General features: G+C 30.4%; 2 protein-coding genes across 2 annotated transcripts; both read right to left on the reverse strand.

Moving 5' to 3' along the window:
- LOC122512936 (28 kDa heat- and acid-stable phosphoprotein-like) lies at nt 1-1,475 on the reverse strand. The gene is made up of 5 exons (XM_043629082.1): nt 1,314-1,475; nt 1,081-1,178; nt 686-820; nt 466-599; nt 1-342 (listed from the first exon to the last, which is right to left on the reverse strand). Exons 1-5 carry the CDS (start codon nt 1,321-1,323, stop codon nt 126-128), a joined length of 594 nt encoding a protein of 197 aa, XP_043485017.1. The 5' UTR covers nt 1,324-1,475; the 3' UTR covers nt 1-125.
- A 181-nt stretch (nt 1,476-1,656) lies between these two features.
- LOC122512934 (cytokine receptor-like factor 3) lies at nt 1,657-6,399 on the reverse strand. The gene is made up of 6 exons (XM_043629080.1): nt 6,151-6,399; nt 4,206-4,671; nt 3,729-4,018; nt 3,054-3,463; nt 2,254-2,384; nt 1,657-2,090 (listed from the first exon to the last, which is right to left on the reverse strand). Exons 2-6 carry the CDS (start codon nt 4,584-4,586, stop codon nt 1,755-1,757), a joined length of 1,548 nt encoding a protein of 515 aa, XP_043485015.1. The 5' UTR covers nt 4,587-4,671; nt 6,151-6,399; the 3' UTR covers nt 1,657-1,754.
- Nucleotides 6,400-13,850: the final 7,451 nt, after the last annotated feature.

Genomic DNA, 13,850 nt, shown 5'->3' on the forward strand with positions numbered 1-13,850 from the left:
TGTGTAATGGAATCGATTCATATGAAAGTTTGACTGATTATTAATTCAGTCATGTAGTAACAGTTTATCTTATTTTTTTTGTTTTTTTGTGTGTTTTTTTTTGCAGAGAAAAAATTAAACAAATCCTAGGTCCTTTTGCCCAGAGCTTTTTGTGTGAGTTCCGTTTTTTGTTTTGCTGCCAATTCTTTCTGTTTCTTCTCGTCGTCACGTCGTTTCGCAGCTTCCTCTCTCTGTTGCTTTATTATCGCTAATCGAGCTAAATCTGCACGCGCCTCATCGGTTTTACCAGCTGCATGCAATTTTTGATAATTTGCATGGGCTCTTTGTTTTTCTAATTGTTCTCTATAAATTGAAAGGAAAATGAAATGAAATGAAATTGAAATTAAATTGAAATTAAATTTTTACAAAATTAAACAATCGAAAGTATTTAAAGAATTGATTCAATTAAAAGAGTTGTTTGTTTACCTTTCTCGTCTAGAGAGTTCCGGCTTTGACGCTGAAGCTAAAGTTTCATTCAATTGAGATAATTTCTTGGTTTTTTTCTGTAACCTATTGGGATTTTCCACTTGAATTAAATTCTCTACGCCCTTCGCTTTACCCTGAAAATTGATAAAAAAAAAGAAATTAATTGAACGAAGATAAATTAAAATTAATCAGTTTTTTTTAATATAGAAAATAATTTTACCTCTGTTTCCGATTCAGAATCCGATTCACTTTCGCTTTCCGAATCCGAATTGGTGGCTTTCTTTGATTTATCTTTACCGGTAGCCTTTGGATCTTCCTCTTCTTCCTCACTCGACGAGTCGTTTCCTTTATTTTTCTAGAAAAAAACAAATATTTCATAATTGATTCCTTTATCGCACAATATTTCTAAGTAAATTTTAAAATTGACCATGAATATCGAATAGAAATATAAAAAGATTCAAATATCGAAAATAGAATTATAATTTAGATATTACGCGATCAAAATTAATGGGAGCAAAAATTAATTGTGAAAGAAACGACCTTGTAATTTTGCAACAAAAAAAAAATACATATACTCTAAAATGATGTACTACAAGTTAACCTAAAAATACTAACTCTCCATTGTCTTCGTTCTTCGTCCTGACGACGCTGCTCCTCTAATTCCTCGGGATTCGTGAAATGACGATTACGTCCCTTATGATTAACGAATTTTCCTATAAAATAATGACACAATAATAATAAATGCGCATTTAGATAACCCAGCCATTGTGATAACTTTTTTTCTCATGTCAAATTTCATCTTTTTTTTAAAGCAATTTTAATAAATATAGAAATAAAAATTTATTTACCTCGTGGCATTTTGTGTTTTTTAAAGTTTCACTTAATTAAAAACAAAATTTGTATAATTTGAAAAAAATTAGACTTGTTTTAAAATGATGAAACCGAAATAGTAACGTCAGAATTCAACAACGCGGCTGTTAGGTTAAGCAGTCTGATCGTCGGCCATTTTCAATTTACATTTGTCACGTTTACCTGCCTGACTTTTTCAAAAATGGAAACATTTGAATTTAAAAATTTTCTTTAATTAATAATTAATTTTCTATAAAATATTATTTAATTAGTTGAAAGAGATCAAATTAAAAATAAATCAAAATAGATAAAAATAAGTAAAATGTTTAAATCTAGATGATATAATTTTAAAAACATTTTATTTGTCAATTGTTGTAAATATAAGGCACTTGTAAACATTTAAATATTATGCGTTAACGAATAATTTTTTTTTAAAATGCTTATTTAACGATAACATTCCATTTATTTGACTCGGCGAATCGTGCAGCAAAATAAAGTGGCGTTTGTACAATCCAATCGTACGTGACTGCTTTATCGGCATTTTCGATAGTAATTCTTAGAGATTCTTCATCCTTACGAAATGCCGAGAACGAAATTCTTGTGCCGAAACGTATTTTTGGCAATCTCATAAGCTTCTCCTCGCCGTTCATGAAAATTTTACCTTGAGTCGTAATTAATAGACTTCCCTTTCTTTTGAGATCATCCTCATTACCGAGATTATTTGACACTAGCGCAATTCCTTCGTTATAATTTCCTTCTGTTGATGCTTCCAAAAACTGTAATTATAAAAGAAAGAATATTTTTCTTTTCACTAAGAGGAATTATTGTTTTTAAATTTTTTGAAAATTACATTCTTCGGATAATTAAAAATTACAATTAATTTGTTTTTAATTTCTTCATGGAAATCAATAAAAAAAGGTCAAAGCTTGAAATATTTACCTTGAACTCAATTACGTGTTCCGCATCAAATTGAGTGCCCTGTGAGAAAATTGTACTTAATTCGTCATGAATTTTCGCCGCTATTTTTCCCTCGTTCGTAATCATGTAATTTTTATTCGTTACTTCCCAACCTTGAAGAAAAATTAAAATTGAATTAAAGAATTAAAGTTTTTTAAATATAGGTAAAGATATTTTTGATAAGTTGACAAGGTTGAAAAATTTCTACCAAAAAAATTATTAGTTAGAATATTTACTTGGCAGAATTTTATTAGAAAGAATTTTTATGTAGCTGAGTTGAAACTTTTTGAATTTAAATTATTCTGAATTTTTATTTAGCAAAAATTTTACTCAACAAAGTATATTATGTCGCCAAAATTTTTTTTAACAATTTTCATTTATTTTTCTTTTTCATTTTTCGTTCATAAATTTTTTAATTAATTCTATCAATTAATTGATTTTTAATTCATTTTATCAATTAACTAATTTTGTAATTAATTTTATTTCACAATTTAACTAATTTAACTACTTTTGTAATTAATTTTATTTGACAATTTTTTTTCAACAGAAAGATAAACTAATAAGTTAGATATTTAGACATTTTAAGAGTTCTTTCAAAAAACAATTCTTGCAAAAAAAAATCAAGTGAAATGGAAATTATTATATTTAGCCATATGAAAATTTTTTTTCTGATAAAATCATGTCTAATAAGAATTGCAACTAATATTTCTTATAAAATGTACTATAAAATAATTAATAACTTTTCGAAATTGATAAATATAAAATACACTAGTTTAACTCACTGTAAGAGGGTAAAGAAGTCTTAACATTACGAAGAACACTCCAAACGATATAATCGGCTTGTATTCCCACTCTCAAGATAATTGATTCATTAATTGGCAGGTCTTTAACAAAGCACGAATTTTCAGTGCCTTCGTAAACTGTTTCAAAATTATATAAAGTAGAATTAGAAATTTCCGTTGCTTTTTGAACGATAAAATTGTGCTCCTCGCCGGAATATTCTGAATCAACAATATACCACTTAACGTAAAGACTCGCGGGTCTCTCTTCGATTTCTAAAAATTGCACTGGTCCCATTTTCGAAATGCATCCCAATTCTGAAATTCTTGTTAAAATTTTTTCTTTGGCTTCATTTGTAGGATGACAGAATGTTATACAGGGAACTTCCTCCGGCAATGGTACTGCTGGTATTCTAAAAAGAAAAATCATTTTTTAACTTTAATTTTTAGTTTATATTTCAAAATTAGTAAAGAAAATAATTAATACTCGTTAATTTATTTAAAAAAGGAGTAAAAAGTAGATTTAAGACTGAAAAAGAAATAATAAAAAAGTAGTTATTGAAAAATTAAATTTGAAGACTTAAAAAACTTGTTTTCGTCGATGAAATTATTTTCGGGAATTTAATCATATTCAAAAAAATTTAATTAAATATCCTGAAAAAGGGGGAAAAATTTTACCTTCCCAAATTACTGCTCGCTAAAGTGAGTTCCTCAAATTTCTGTCTATTAAATGTATGTGGATAATTGAGCATCGTATGAACTAAATTTATAAGATGTTGAGTACTTCGAATTTGAGCTTTCACTTCCTGTCGACATGCCCTTAATGGTGCTAGACCTTCATTTTTGTGGACTTCAGTTTCTAATCTAATCAGATCACGTTTTCGATTTATTTGTTGACAAACTTCGTTTATTAAAATTTGATAAGCTTCTTCCACCTCTTGTAAAGTTTTCTTAGCACTATTGATAATCTGAAATATGTTGTTAAATTAGAAATTTCCAACAATGAAAATGATGATACAAAAATAAAAAGACAATCATAGGAATGAATCAAAAGATAAACACAAAAATAAATAATAAATAAAAAAAATAAATAAAAATAAATAAGATAAATTAAATGATTTGATAAAATTCAATTTACATAATAAAGAATTTTACTTGATTATCGGCGATGTCAAGTTCCTCTAATTGCTCTTCGAGTTTATTGATATATTCTTTCGCAGATTGTGAAATTCCCTTGATATTTTCCTCAACGTGCTTTGGCAATTTTACATTTTTCAATGAATCGTCAATTATTAAATTGTCCTGAAATTCCGAATTATCCAATGGTGACCATGGTGCACTTATTGCATTCTCACTTTGCTTTTGTTTTAAAATTGCAATTGATAAACGATCCAATAAATTGTCTTCTATCGATTTTCGTATATTTTGATTGTAATTTGAATTTGCGTCTATCTTTGGTATTAGTGGTTCAATATTTTTAGTTATTGTTAATTTTTCGTTAAAATCGCCAACTTTATTTTCTCTCATTTCGTCCATTTTGAAGAATTTTTCTTTTAGATCATTAACGAAGAATAATACTGATAGATTTTTATTATTATGGAAGCTCCTATGTGAAATATATCTGAAATGAAATTTTTTTTTAAAAGGTTGATATATGTAAATTTAAAAATCAGAATTCATTTCACAGCTGATTTTTTAATTATGGAAAAAGAAAATTGTAATTAATTTACTATTTTTGATTCAAGTGCAGATTGATTAAATTTTCCCAAGAATATTTTGCGCAACATTTAAAAGATTCTTTTTTGATTGTAAAATTCGTGAAATCATTGCTAGAAATTTTATTTTCGAATTTTTCACGACGTTGAATTAAATTTTCCCAAGAGTATTTTATGCGACAATCAGTGAAATCGGTTTCAGTTTCTTTATCATTCGATGTTTGTGTACTCTCGCAATATTGAATACGAATTGTATTTCGACAGTTTCGATTTAAATTTTTCTGCGATTTGTAATTTTTTTGAGGAAATAGAATTGAACCGTCATTTGGAGTAGTAAAATTATTTTCAGCACTTAAAGTCTGTGTAGATTTTCCTATTATTTGCCAGGAATATTTTACAGAACATTCGTATTTATTTTTATGTACATCAATATTTGATAGAGAATTATTTGACGTTTGCGTTTGAATTCCAATAATTTCCCAAGAATATACTTTCTTTAAATGATAAATATCTTTTTGCTTTAATTCGATTTCTTTCTTTTGCAATGGGGACAACCAACTATTAATATCGTGCCAAGAATATTTTATTTCATTTTCACTGTTTTTTGTCGACAATTTCTCGTTGAAACTGCTTTGACTTGAAGTATTACTTTTATCATTTGATAAAGTGAATATTTTAATAATTTCATCATCGTTGTTAATTTTTTCATTTTTGTCTCTTTTAACTTTTTCCTTTTTTTCTATTTTACTTTCTTGTATTTTTTTAAAATTTTTCTCAAGTTTATTAACTTGTAATACTTTACTTTCTGATGGTGTTTTCTTTACATTTTGAAAGAATAATTTTTTTTTCTCTTCATTAACACTTCTGCTTTTAGCAATTGTCGCCTAAGAAAATTTACAATTTTGCATAATGCAAATAGAAATATATTTTATATAAAAATCTAAAACAAGGAAGTAAATAAATATCACTTGTTTTTTGTCTCCTTTGTTTCTTGATTTATTTTCATTCGGATTTGGCAAGAAATCTCCAGTTTCGGTTAAAATTGTTGGTAATTTGTTATCATCTTTTTGTACAAGTATTATATCACTTTTTAAGAGATTTTCTTCGATTTCTTTTAAATTTTTCTTGAAAATATTATCTCCGTTTGTGTAAAAATCAGCCATTGTTAATGAATTCTGTTTTATTGTTGGCATTTTAATAAATAATTAATTATATAATTGCTTAAAATTTAAGCTAAAAAAAAGTAAAAAAAATTTTGAAATAGGTTACAAATTGTAAATACGATTTTTTGAATGAAAGTAAGAAGATGAATTAAATCGATAATTGATACATATTGTTATTTCAATATTAAATTCATTTGATAAATAAATACAAAAAATACTTACTTGAAAATGTAATTTTTTCAGTATTTTTAAATATTAATGGGTGTGGCAAGAAAAGAAATGTTAATGATTAGCTAGTTTACCCTCGTCAGACATATTTTTAAATTTTCCTTTATTGCAATTTTTAGTTACTTTTTCATAATTTTAATTTGTAAAAACAGTGCTTACATTATTGATTAGAAATTTATAAACAAAACTTGACAGCACATTTGTAACGCCATATTTACTTACAAAAATATGACATTTTTGTAGATGGCGCTTGTTTTCTCAGTCTGTAACGAGCGACTATTATCTCGCTCGAATCGTGATTCGATATTAATCGAAATGCGATTAAAAGTCGCGGGAAAATATAATATTAATTTTATATTTTAAAAAATAATATCCTGTCCATAGATTGAGAAGAACTTTCTGCGTTCGATTTAGTAAATATGTTCCTAAAATATTGTATTCTTCAAATATCTCTCTATCAATAGCCGAAATATAACAAAAGATGAAATACATATGTTTCGCAGACACAGTGTCTTTGAAAATATCGCTACAAAAAATAGTAAGGTTTAAACACATTTCCAGCAATATGAGTTTGTGTATTGTCACTCTGAAGACAATATACCCTTAAAACTCAAACACAATTGTCAACCATAAACTAAGAGAGATAACCCCAAAGATGTCATAAAAAACTGTCTTTCAATTCTCAAGTAGACCCTCTTTGGAGGTAAAACCATAAAACACATCGGTTGACCAACGTACATTTTATCCTTTTTCTCAGGATAAAATCACGTACTGGAAAAACCCAGTTTTCAATACTTTTTAGAAATGTTAATTATTCCACTACTTTTATAAATAATTGTAATTTGCATATTAGATTATTTCTATCAATCTAACATCTAATCAATTATTATAATATAATTGATAATGAATTAAGACTTGTAAATAAACTACATTCAAGCTTTATAGTTAAACAATTAATTTGTTATAACTATCATGACCATTAACTATGTATAATTCTATATAATATTTACTATATTTGTAACACGTATGTGTCATGTACAGGTGTAAATATAATTATTATAAATATAAATATTATTATTAGAATGTATGCATGTGTATATATATATTGAAATAATTATCATGTGATAATTATTGGAATCATAATGTTATGATGAATGTGTATGTATCAACATCGACAAGTATGACGTATGAGTCGGTATTAGTATTAGTGAAGTGCATAAATGTATCTACTATATAGTGGGGATACTACTATACTATACTATACTACTGTATAGTGGGGGATGCGCGTCATTTAGAACATGCGCATTTCCTCCAACATGGACTAACAGCGGAGAACAAGTCCGCTGGACTGTAACTACAGATTAGATTTAAGTTGACTATTGACTAGAAAGGTTGCTTCTAAGCTTCCTTAGTCATAACTTGTATTCTTGAACTTTTAGTAAATAAATATTTGGGTTTACTCTCAAGAAGACTGATTTCCTTCAATAATTAATTTTATTAATTATTGAATGATTTATTCTACTTGTGAGCTTTTTCCCTCCGTTTTAACGGAATATTCACGTTTATTATTTGAAATTTCCCGGTTCCTATCAAGGATTTAACCAAATTCTGAACTCAACGAATCACCGAGCAGTAATCGCGTTTGCGCGAGTAATTTACATTTGTGCTCGTAACATAAATTGGGGGCTCAACCGGGATTTGGTACGGAAATTCAAAATTTAATGTGATTGCGGAAACTTTAAAATTAAAAGTGCATCTTGAAGTGACATTTTTGAACTCAGTTATTGCGAACAAGTGCTGACAATCTTCTTTTCATTAAAGACCTTTAAAGTGTTTGTTTGCGATAAACTTGTAAACATTTGGAAATTTTATAAATTTAAATTTTCATTTTTGAAATTTATTGTTTTGTTTTCTTTACACAAAAAGGAGAATGACATATAATCAGTGAATTTCTATTTTAATATCTGAATAAAAGTGCTCCTAGATAGACAATTTTATGGTTTATTTTATTTATGAACTATTAATTACACTATTAAATACAGTTAATTGATAAATAAGGTGTAATTATTAAATAGAAAAAACAAATATTTAACCATATCAAATCTTTCACTAAAAAAAAAAATATTGCTGCTGGATTCAACAAAACGATTCTTCAGAAATCCTGAGATTCTTCTTCCTTGGCGGTGATCAATCTACATGTTCCTGACCTGCTTAACCTGTGTTGTGTTGTGCGGGAGTGAATTCTCAAAGAGAAAAAAAGGTCATTTCCGAAAATAAAAATTTTATTAGTGTTGTGCTACAATATTCCTCAACAGTGGAATAAAGGTCTGGAATAAAGGTTTGATTAATTATAAGTTTTACTGTAATGCCTAAATTCGATCACATAATTTATTTCGAATTTTAACTCAATTTATAAATTTTCTTGCTTATTAGAAGTATTAATAATAATAGAATTATCTAATTTAATTGACATTTTTATTGTTAAACAGTATTTTGAATTATTTGAATTTATATTAATCAAATTGATTTTTATAATAATTTTTAAATATTTGTCTAATATTTATCAAATCCAGTTTAATTTTGTCGAATTCATGAATTTTTGAATTTGTATTAATCAAATTGATTTTTAAAAATAATTTAAAAATTTGTCTAATATTTATCAAATTGAGTTTAATTTTGTTGAATTTATAATTTTCAAATTTTTCAAAATGGGAAATAACAAAGGTTGGGAGGAAAGTCCCATAAATCAAAATGTGATCGATGACGGCACGTATGATGCTGAAATTTCAGATAATGATAATGTTGATGAACGTGATTCTATTTTAAGTATCGACAGTATTGGAACTCATAATAACAAAACAAATTCTGTTATGTCAAGGGGTCCTTCTCAATCTAAGGATATTTTTTCAAAGTTTAAAGAGGACGATATTATTGAAATTGCTAATTTCGTCCGCAATTTAGATAAAAGAAACGAAACAAAACCTCGGAATATAGAGTCAAACCTTTGCAATTCAAATTCAACCCAAAGAGTTAATTTCGAGAATCCTTATGATATTAGGGCTCTTAAAGCAATTGCTGAATATATCCCGATTTTTGATGGTTCAAACATTCCTGTGAGCAAATTCATTAGGGAGTGCAAACATGTTGAGGAGAGAACTCCTCCCCATATTCGTTCGATGCTTTTAAAACAAGTTTTAAAGAAAGTTCAGGGCAATGCTCAAGTTTACATTGCTTACATGCAGATAGACACGTTGCACGAATTGTTAGACGCTCTGGAAAGAGCGTTCACAATTTCTGACGATTTGTCTAGCTTGTATGTGGACATCGCTTCCTTGGAACAAGGACAAGAAGAATCGATTCACGTATATTCTTCTAGAGCGCGCCAATTTCTTGCAAAAATGATAGAAATTGCTAAAAAACGAACTCTACCGTCCGGGTTGATGTCAAGAATGCAGGAATATGACCATCATGTCACGTGTTCTTTTATTCGCGGTCTACTTCCTCACTTAGAACTTCGCGTAAAAATGCAAAATCCACTTACTATGCAACAAGCCGTGGAAATGGCACTTGAGGCGGAACATCACGTTGTCCGACTCAAGAAGCGAAGTTTCCAAACTCATACGGGCGCGAATTCGGACAGTGGTGCGACAAATGGTTCCTCCAATCAAGAACCACTCGCTAAAATGCAAAAACAGGTTCTCCAGATTGATAGCGAAAAAGGGGAATCAAAACCTGTTGTTTGTTATACTTGCGACGAGGAGGGACATATTTCGCGCAATTGTCCGAATAAAAATAAAGACAACGATAATAAAGGGCATAATAAAAATAATAATAATAATAATAATAATAATAATAAAAATGGTAAAAATCACAGAGACGGAAATAAACATAAATCGAATAACAACGGTAAAGATAATAGTAATAAACAACGAAATAGCGGAAATAATAGAAACGACAAAAATTCCCAATCTAATAAAAAAGAAAATTGCGAGTATTGCGACAAAACCGGTCATTCTACTGAAAATTGTTTCCGAAAAAAGTTTGACGACCTACAGAAACTCTGTGACACATTAAAAGAACAAAATGAGCAATTTTTAAACTCTCAAAGTGCTCACAGAACCAACCCTCCTGTGAGCACTCCATCCACAAACCCTTGAAACGATCAGTGCTCACTATCGATAAAAATGACCTAAATAACGGACCAACGGTTTCCATTTGTAATAAACAATTTAAAGGTAATAAAATTTCTTTTTTAGTTGACACAGGGAGTGAATTAAATTTGATAAAAAATTCAACTTTCAGGGGAATAAAGAATATAAATAGAAGGGAAACTTTTCAATTAACGGGAATTGGTCAAGGGTCATACGAAACGTTGGGAAGTGTAATTTTAAATATTTTTGATAGATCGAGTAAATTTCACATCGTTCACGACACTTTCCCTATCAAACATGGCGGAATTATTGGAGCCGAGTTTCTTAGAAAAAATTCAGCTTCTTTAAAGTTTGACAATGAGAATATCACTCTGCAACTTCCGACATTAGAGAATAACAAACCTTCTACTTTCATTTTACCAGCGCGAACAAAAAAATTAGTTACTTTAATAACTGCCGATAATAACCTCTCTGAAGGTTATTTACCAAAAATAAATGCTGGACAAGGTATTTTCATCGGTGAAAATCTTGTCAAATCGGCAAACGGCCAAATAAAGGTTTTTGCAATTAACTCCACACTGTGTGACGTTGAATTGTCTATTCCACCTGTCAGAATAGAAGAAGTTGATGTTTTCATTGTTGAACCAAATATCCCAAACAAAAACGAAATTAAAAGTGCTAGGCTTCAAAAATTACTAGAAACTTTTGATTTCGTTGGATTAAATGAGAAAGAAAAGGAAAGTCTTATCGATCCAATTAAGAAATATTCTCATTTATTTTATCTTAAGGGTGACGTTTTGGGAGCAACTAATTTAGTTACTCACAAAATTGTTACTACCGACGACATATCTATATTCCAAAAACAATATAGACATCCCGAAGCATTAAATAAAGAAGTTTTACAACAAACGCGGGAATTATTAGAAAATAATATAATCGAGGATTCCGACTCTCCAAACAATTCACCGGTGTGGATTGTGCCTAAAAAGCCCGGTCCCGATGGTAAAAGACGGTGGCGTATGGTCATCGACTTTCGAAAATTGAATGATAAAACGGTAAAGGATTCTTACCCTCTCCCTAACATAACCTACATTCTTGATCAACTGGGGGGTGCTCAATATTTTTCAATCCTAGATTTGGCCATGGGATTTCACCAGATTCCCATGGATCCTGAATCAAAAGCTAAAACTGCCTTCTCGACTCCTTTCGGGCATTATCACTTTAACAGGATGCCCTTTGGTTTGAAAAATGCTCCTTCGACTTTTCAAAGGCTCGTAGATAAGGCTTTGACAGGATTACAAAATGTAGAGTTATTTGTTTATATGGACGATGTAGTGATTTACGCAAAATCTCTCAAAGGCCATTCGGAAAAACTTTTAAAACTTCTTGAGCGCCTCGATCAGGCAAATCTCACTCTACAACCCGAGAAATGTATTTTTCTGCGTAAAGAGGTTAATTACCTTGGTCACGTTATTACACAAGAAGGGGTAAAACCTGACCCAAAGAAAGTAGAAGCAGTTAGAAAATTTCCTCGGCCTAAAAATCCTAAAAATATTAAGCAATTTTTGGGATTAGCAGGCTATTATCGAAGATTCATTCCAAAATTTTCTATTATAGCCAAACCCTTATCCTTTCTTTTAAAGAACGACGTCAAGTTCCACTGGACAGAAGCTCAGGACGATGCTTTTAATAAATTAAAAGACATTTTGTGCACTGAACCCTTGCTTCAATATCCTGACTTTTCTAAAGATTTTATTCTATCAACTGACGCTTCTCAATATGGTATTGGAGGCGTTTTAAGTCAAAATTTTGATGGCAAAGTTCTTCCCATCGCTTATGCTTCTCGTACTCTAAGCGATGCGGAAATAAACTATTCAACTATTGAAAAGGAATTTCTCGCTATGCTTTTTTCTGTAGAGAATTTTAGACCCTATTTGTTTGGTCGCTCATTTAAAATTGAAACTGACCATAAACCTTTGATATGGCTTCAGAACATGAAAAATCCTAACTCGAGAATTTTTCGATGGCGTGCACGGTTGAGTGAATATCAACCTTCAATTGTTTATAAAAAAGGCGTTGAAAATACGAATGCCGATGCCTTGTCACGTAATCCTTGGGATATGCCAGAGGAGGAAGTGTCGACAATCGATAATTCTGTACTTATGAATGACGAAGTAGATCCTTTGGAATTAAATTCAAATCCTGTGCACGAGGTGACCTTGTCACCTGTGCATCCTAACCTAACCTCTAAAAGTACAGAAAGTAATAACGAGGTCGACACTGACTGCTTCCATATTCGAGAGAATGAAATGACGAAGGAGAAATTTGTTAGGAAAAGGTCACATATTAATGACCAAAATGTTAACTGTGAGACCGGACTTCTTGGGGGTATCCCTGTCACTCAAACCGGGGGTACATGTGGAGAGGGTATCTTTAAGAAAAGAAGGCTCGAAACGCAGCATGTACCCTGTATTGACCTTGTCTCAGATACATTCTCTGAGCCTGGTTTGGTTCGAGATGGGCACACAGACAGAACTTGTGTGTCTCCTCGAATGACGAGGTTGGTGCACAGACAGAACTTGTGTACCTCCTCAACTAATGTTCTCGGTAATGACGAGGTTGTCGGGGCGCAGGTACTCGGACTGAGTCAGAGAACAGAAGTTACCCTTTCTCCTGACGGTCGAGAACGACTTGGACGGAGACGCAATTCTCAAGATTGTGATGTCTTTGGTGATAACGTACTTTCACCTCAGAATCACGAGAATTGCACAATTTTAAATGACGCTGATGGCAGATTGTCGTCTGCATCAGGTCATGGTGCGAGTGAAGGCGTACACGAGGATTACGACTTCACAGATAGCGACGAATTTTCAAGTGATGAAAATTTTACTGATAGCGAAACAACCACGAAAATTTTCGAGGGCGGAAAAAGTTTAAAGACAAATTTATGTAAAGAAAAATTTGTATTAAAAATAAAGGACGAAAACAGCTTTTCTCTTAAATCAGAAAAACTCATTTCGAGACCCCTTTTCAATTGTTTTCCTATTGATGGTGCAGTTCCATCTACAAGCACGGACATTGACGAAAACGGACATAATGACACACAAGACAATTCTCGACCTTCTAGTCCTAATTTTTCATGTGTAAATTTTTCAAAGGATAAATTGTTTATGAGGAATGATAATCTTGTATTATTCATTCCAGCAGACAGAAAACTTACGACAGAAACTGCAAGAGAATTAATTAACGAAAATAAAATTAATGTTGATGATTTAATAAATGAAAAGTCAGAAGATTGTTATGTAGGCAATGTTTTTGCATACAGGTATGAAGAGTTCACTGTTTTTAATTTAGTTATAAAACAAAATTTTGATTCTAAACCGTTCCTTGCTGACGTCACACTGGCTCTTGAAGGTTTAAAAAGGGCTATGGATGAAATTAAAATTACCACAGTTAGTATTTCGCAAATTGGCAACGGTCTTAATCAAGTTGCATGGCCTTCAGTCCAATCAGCAATTCAAAATATCTTCGGTAATAGCGAAT

The sequence above is a fragment of the Leptopilina heterotoma genome, unplaced genomic scaffold (assembly GCF_015476425.1).
Source record: "Leptopilina heterotoma isolate Lh14 unplaced genomic scaffold, ASM1547642v1 Lhet_13, whole genome shotgun sequence".
NCBI lineage: Eukaryota > Metazoa > Arthropoda > Insecta > Hymenoptera > Figitidae > Leptopilina > Leptopilina heterotoma.

Coding starts and splice junctions, on each gene's coding strand:
- LOC122512936 (XM_043629082.1), bottom strand. Junction 600..685: donor ATTCTGAATCGGAAACAGAG/GTAAAATTATTT, acceptor ATCAATTTTCAG/GGTAAAGCGAAGGGCGTAGA. Junction 343..465: donor GAACTCTCTAGACGAGAAAG/GTAAACAAACAA, acceptor TTCAATTTATAG/AGAACAATTAGAAAAACAAA.
- LOC122512934 (XM_043629080.1), bottom strand. CDS start 4,586: ATGGACGAAATGAGAGAAAATAAAGTTGGCGATTTTAACGAAAAATTA. Junction 2,385..3,053: donor GACTTCTTTACCCTCTTACA/GTGAGTTAAACT, acceptor TTTTTCTTCAAG/GTTGGGAAGTAACGAATAAA. Junction 2,091..2,253: donor AACACGTAATTGAGTTCAAG/GTAAATATTTCA, acceptor TTATAATTACAG/TTTTTGGAAGCATCAACAGA.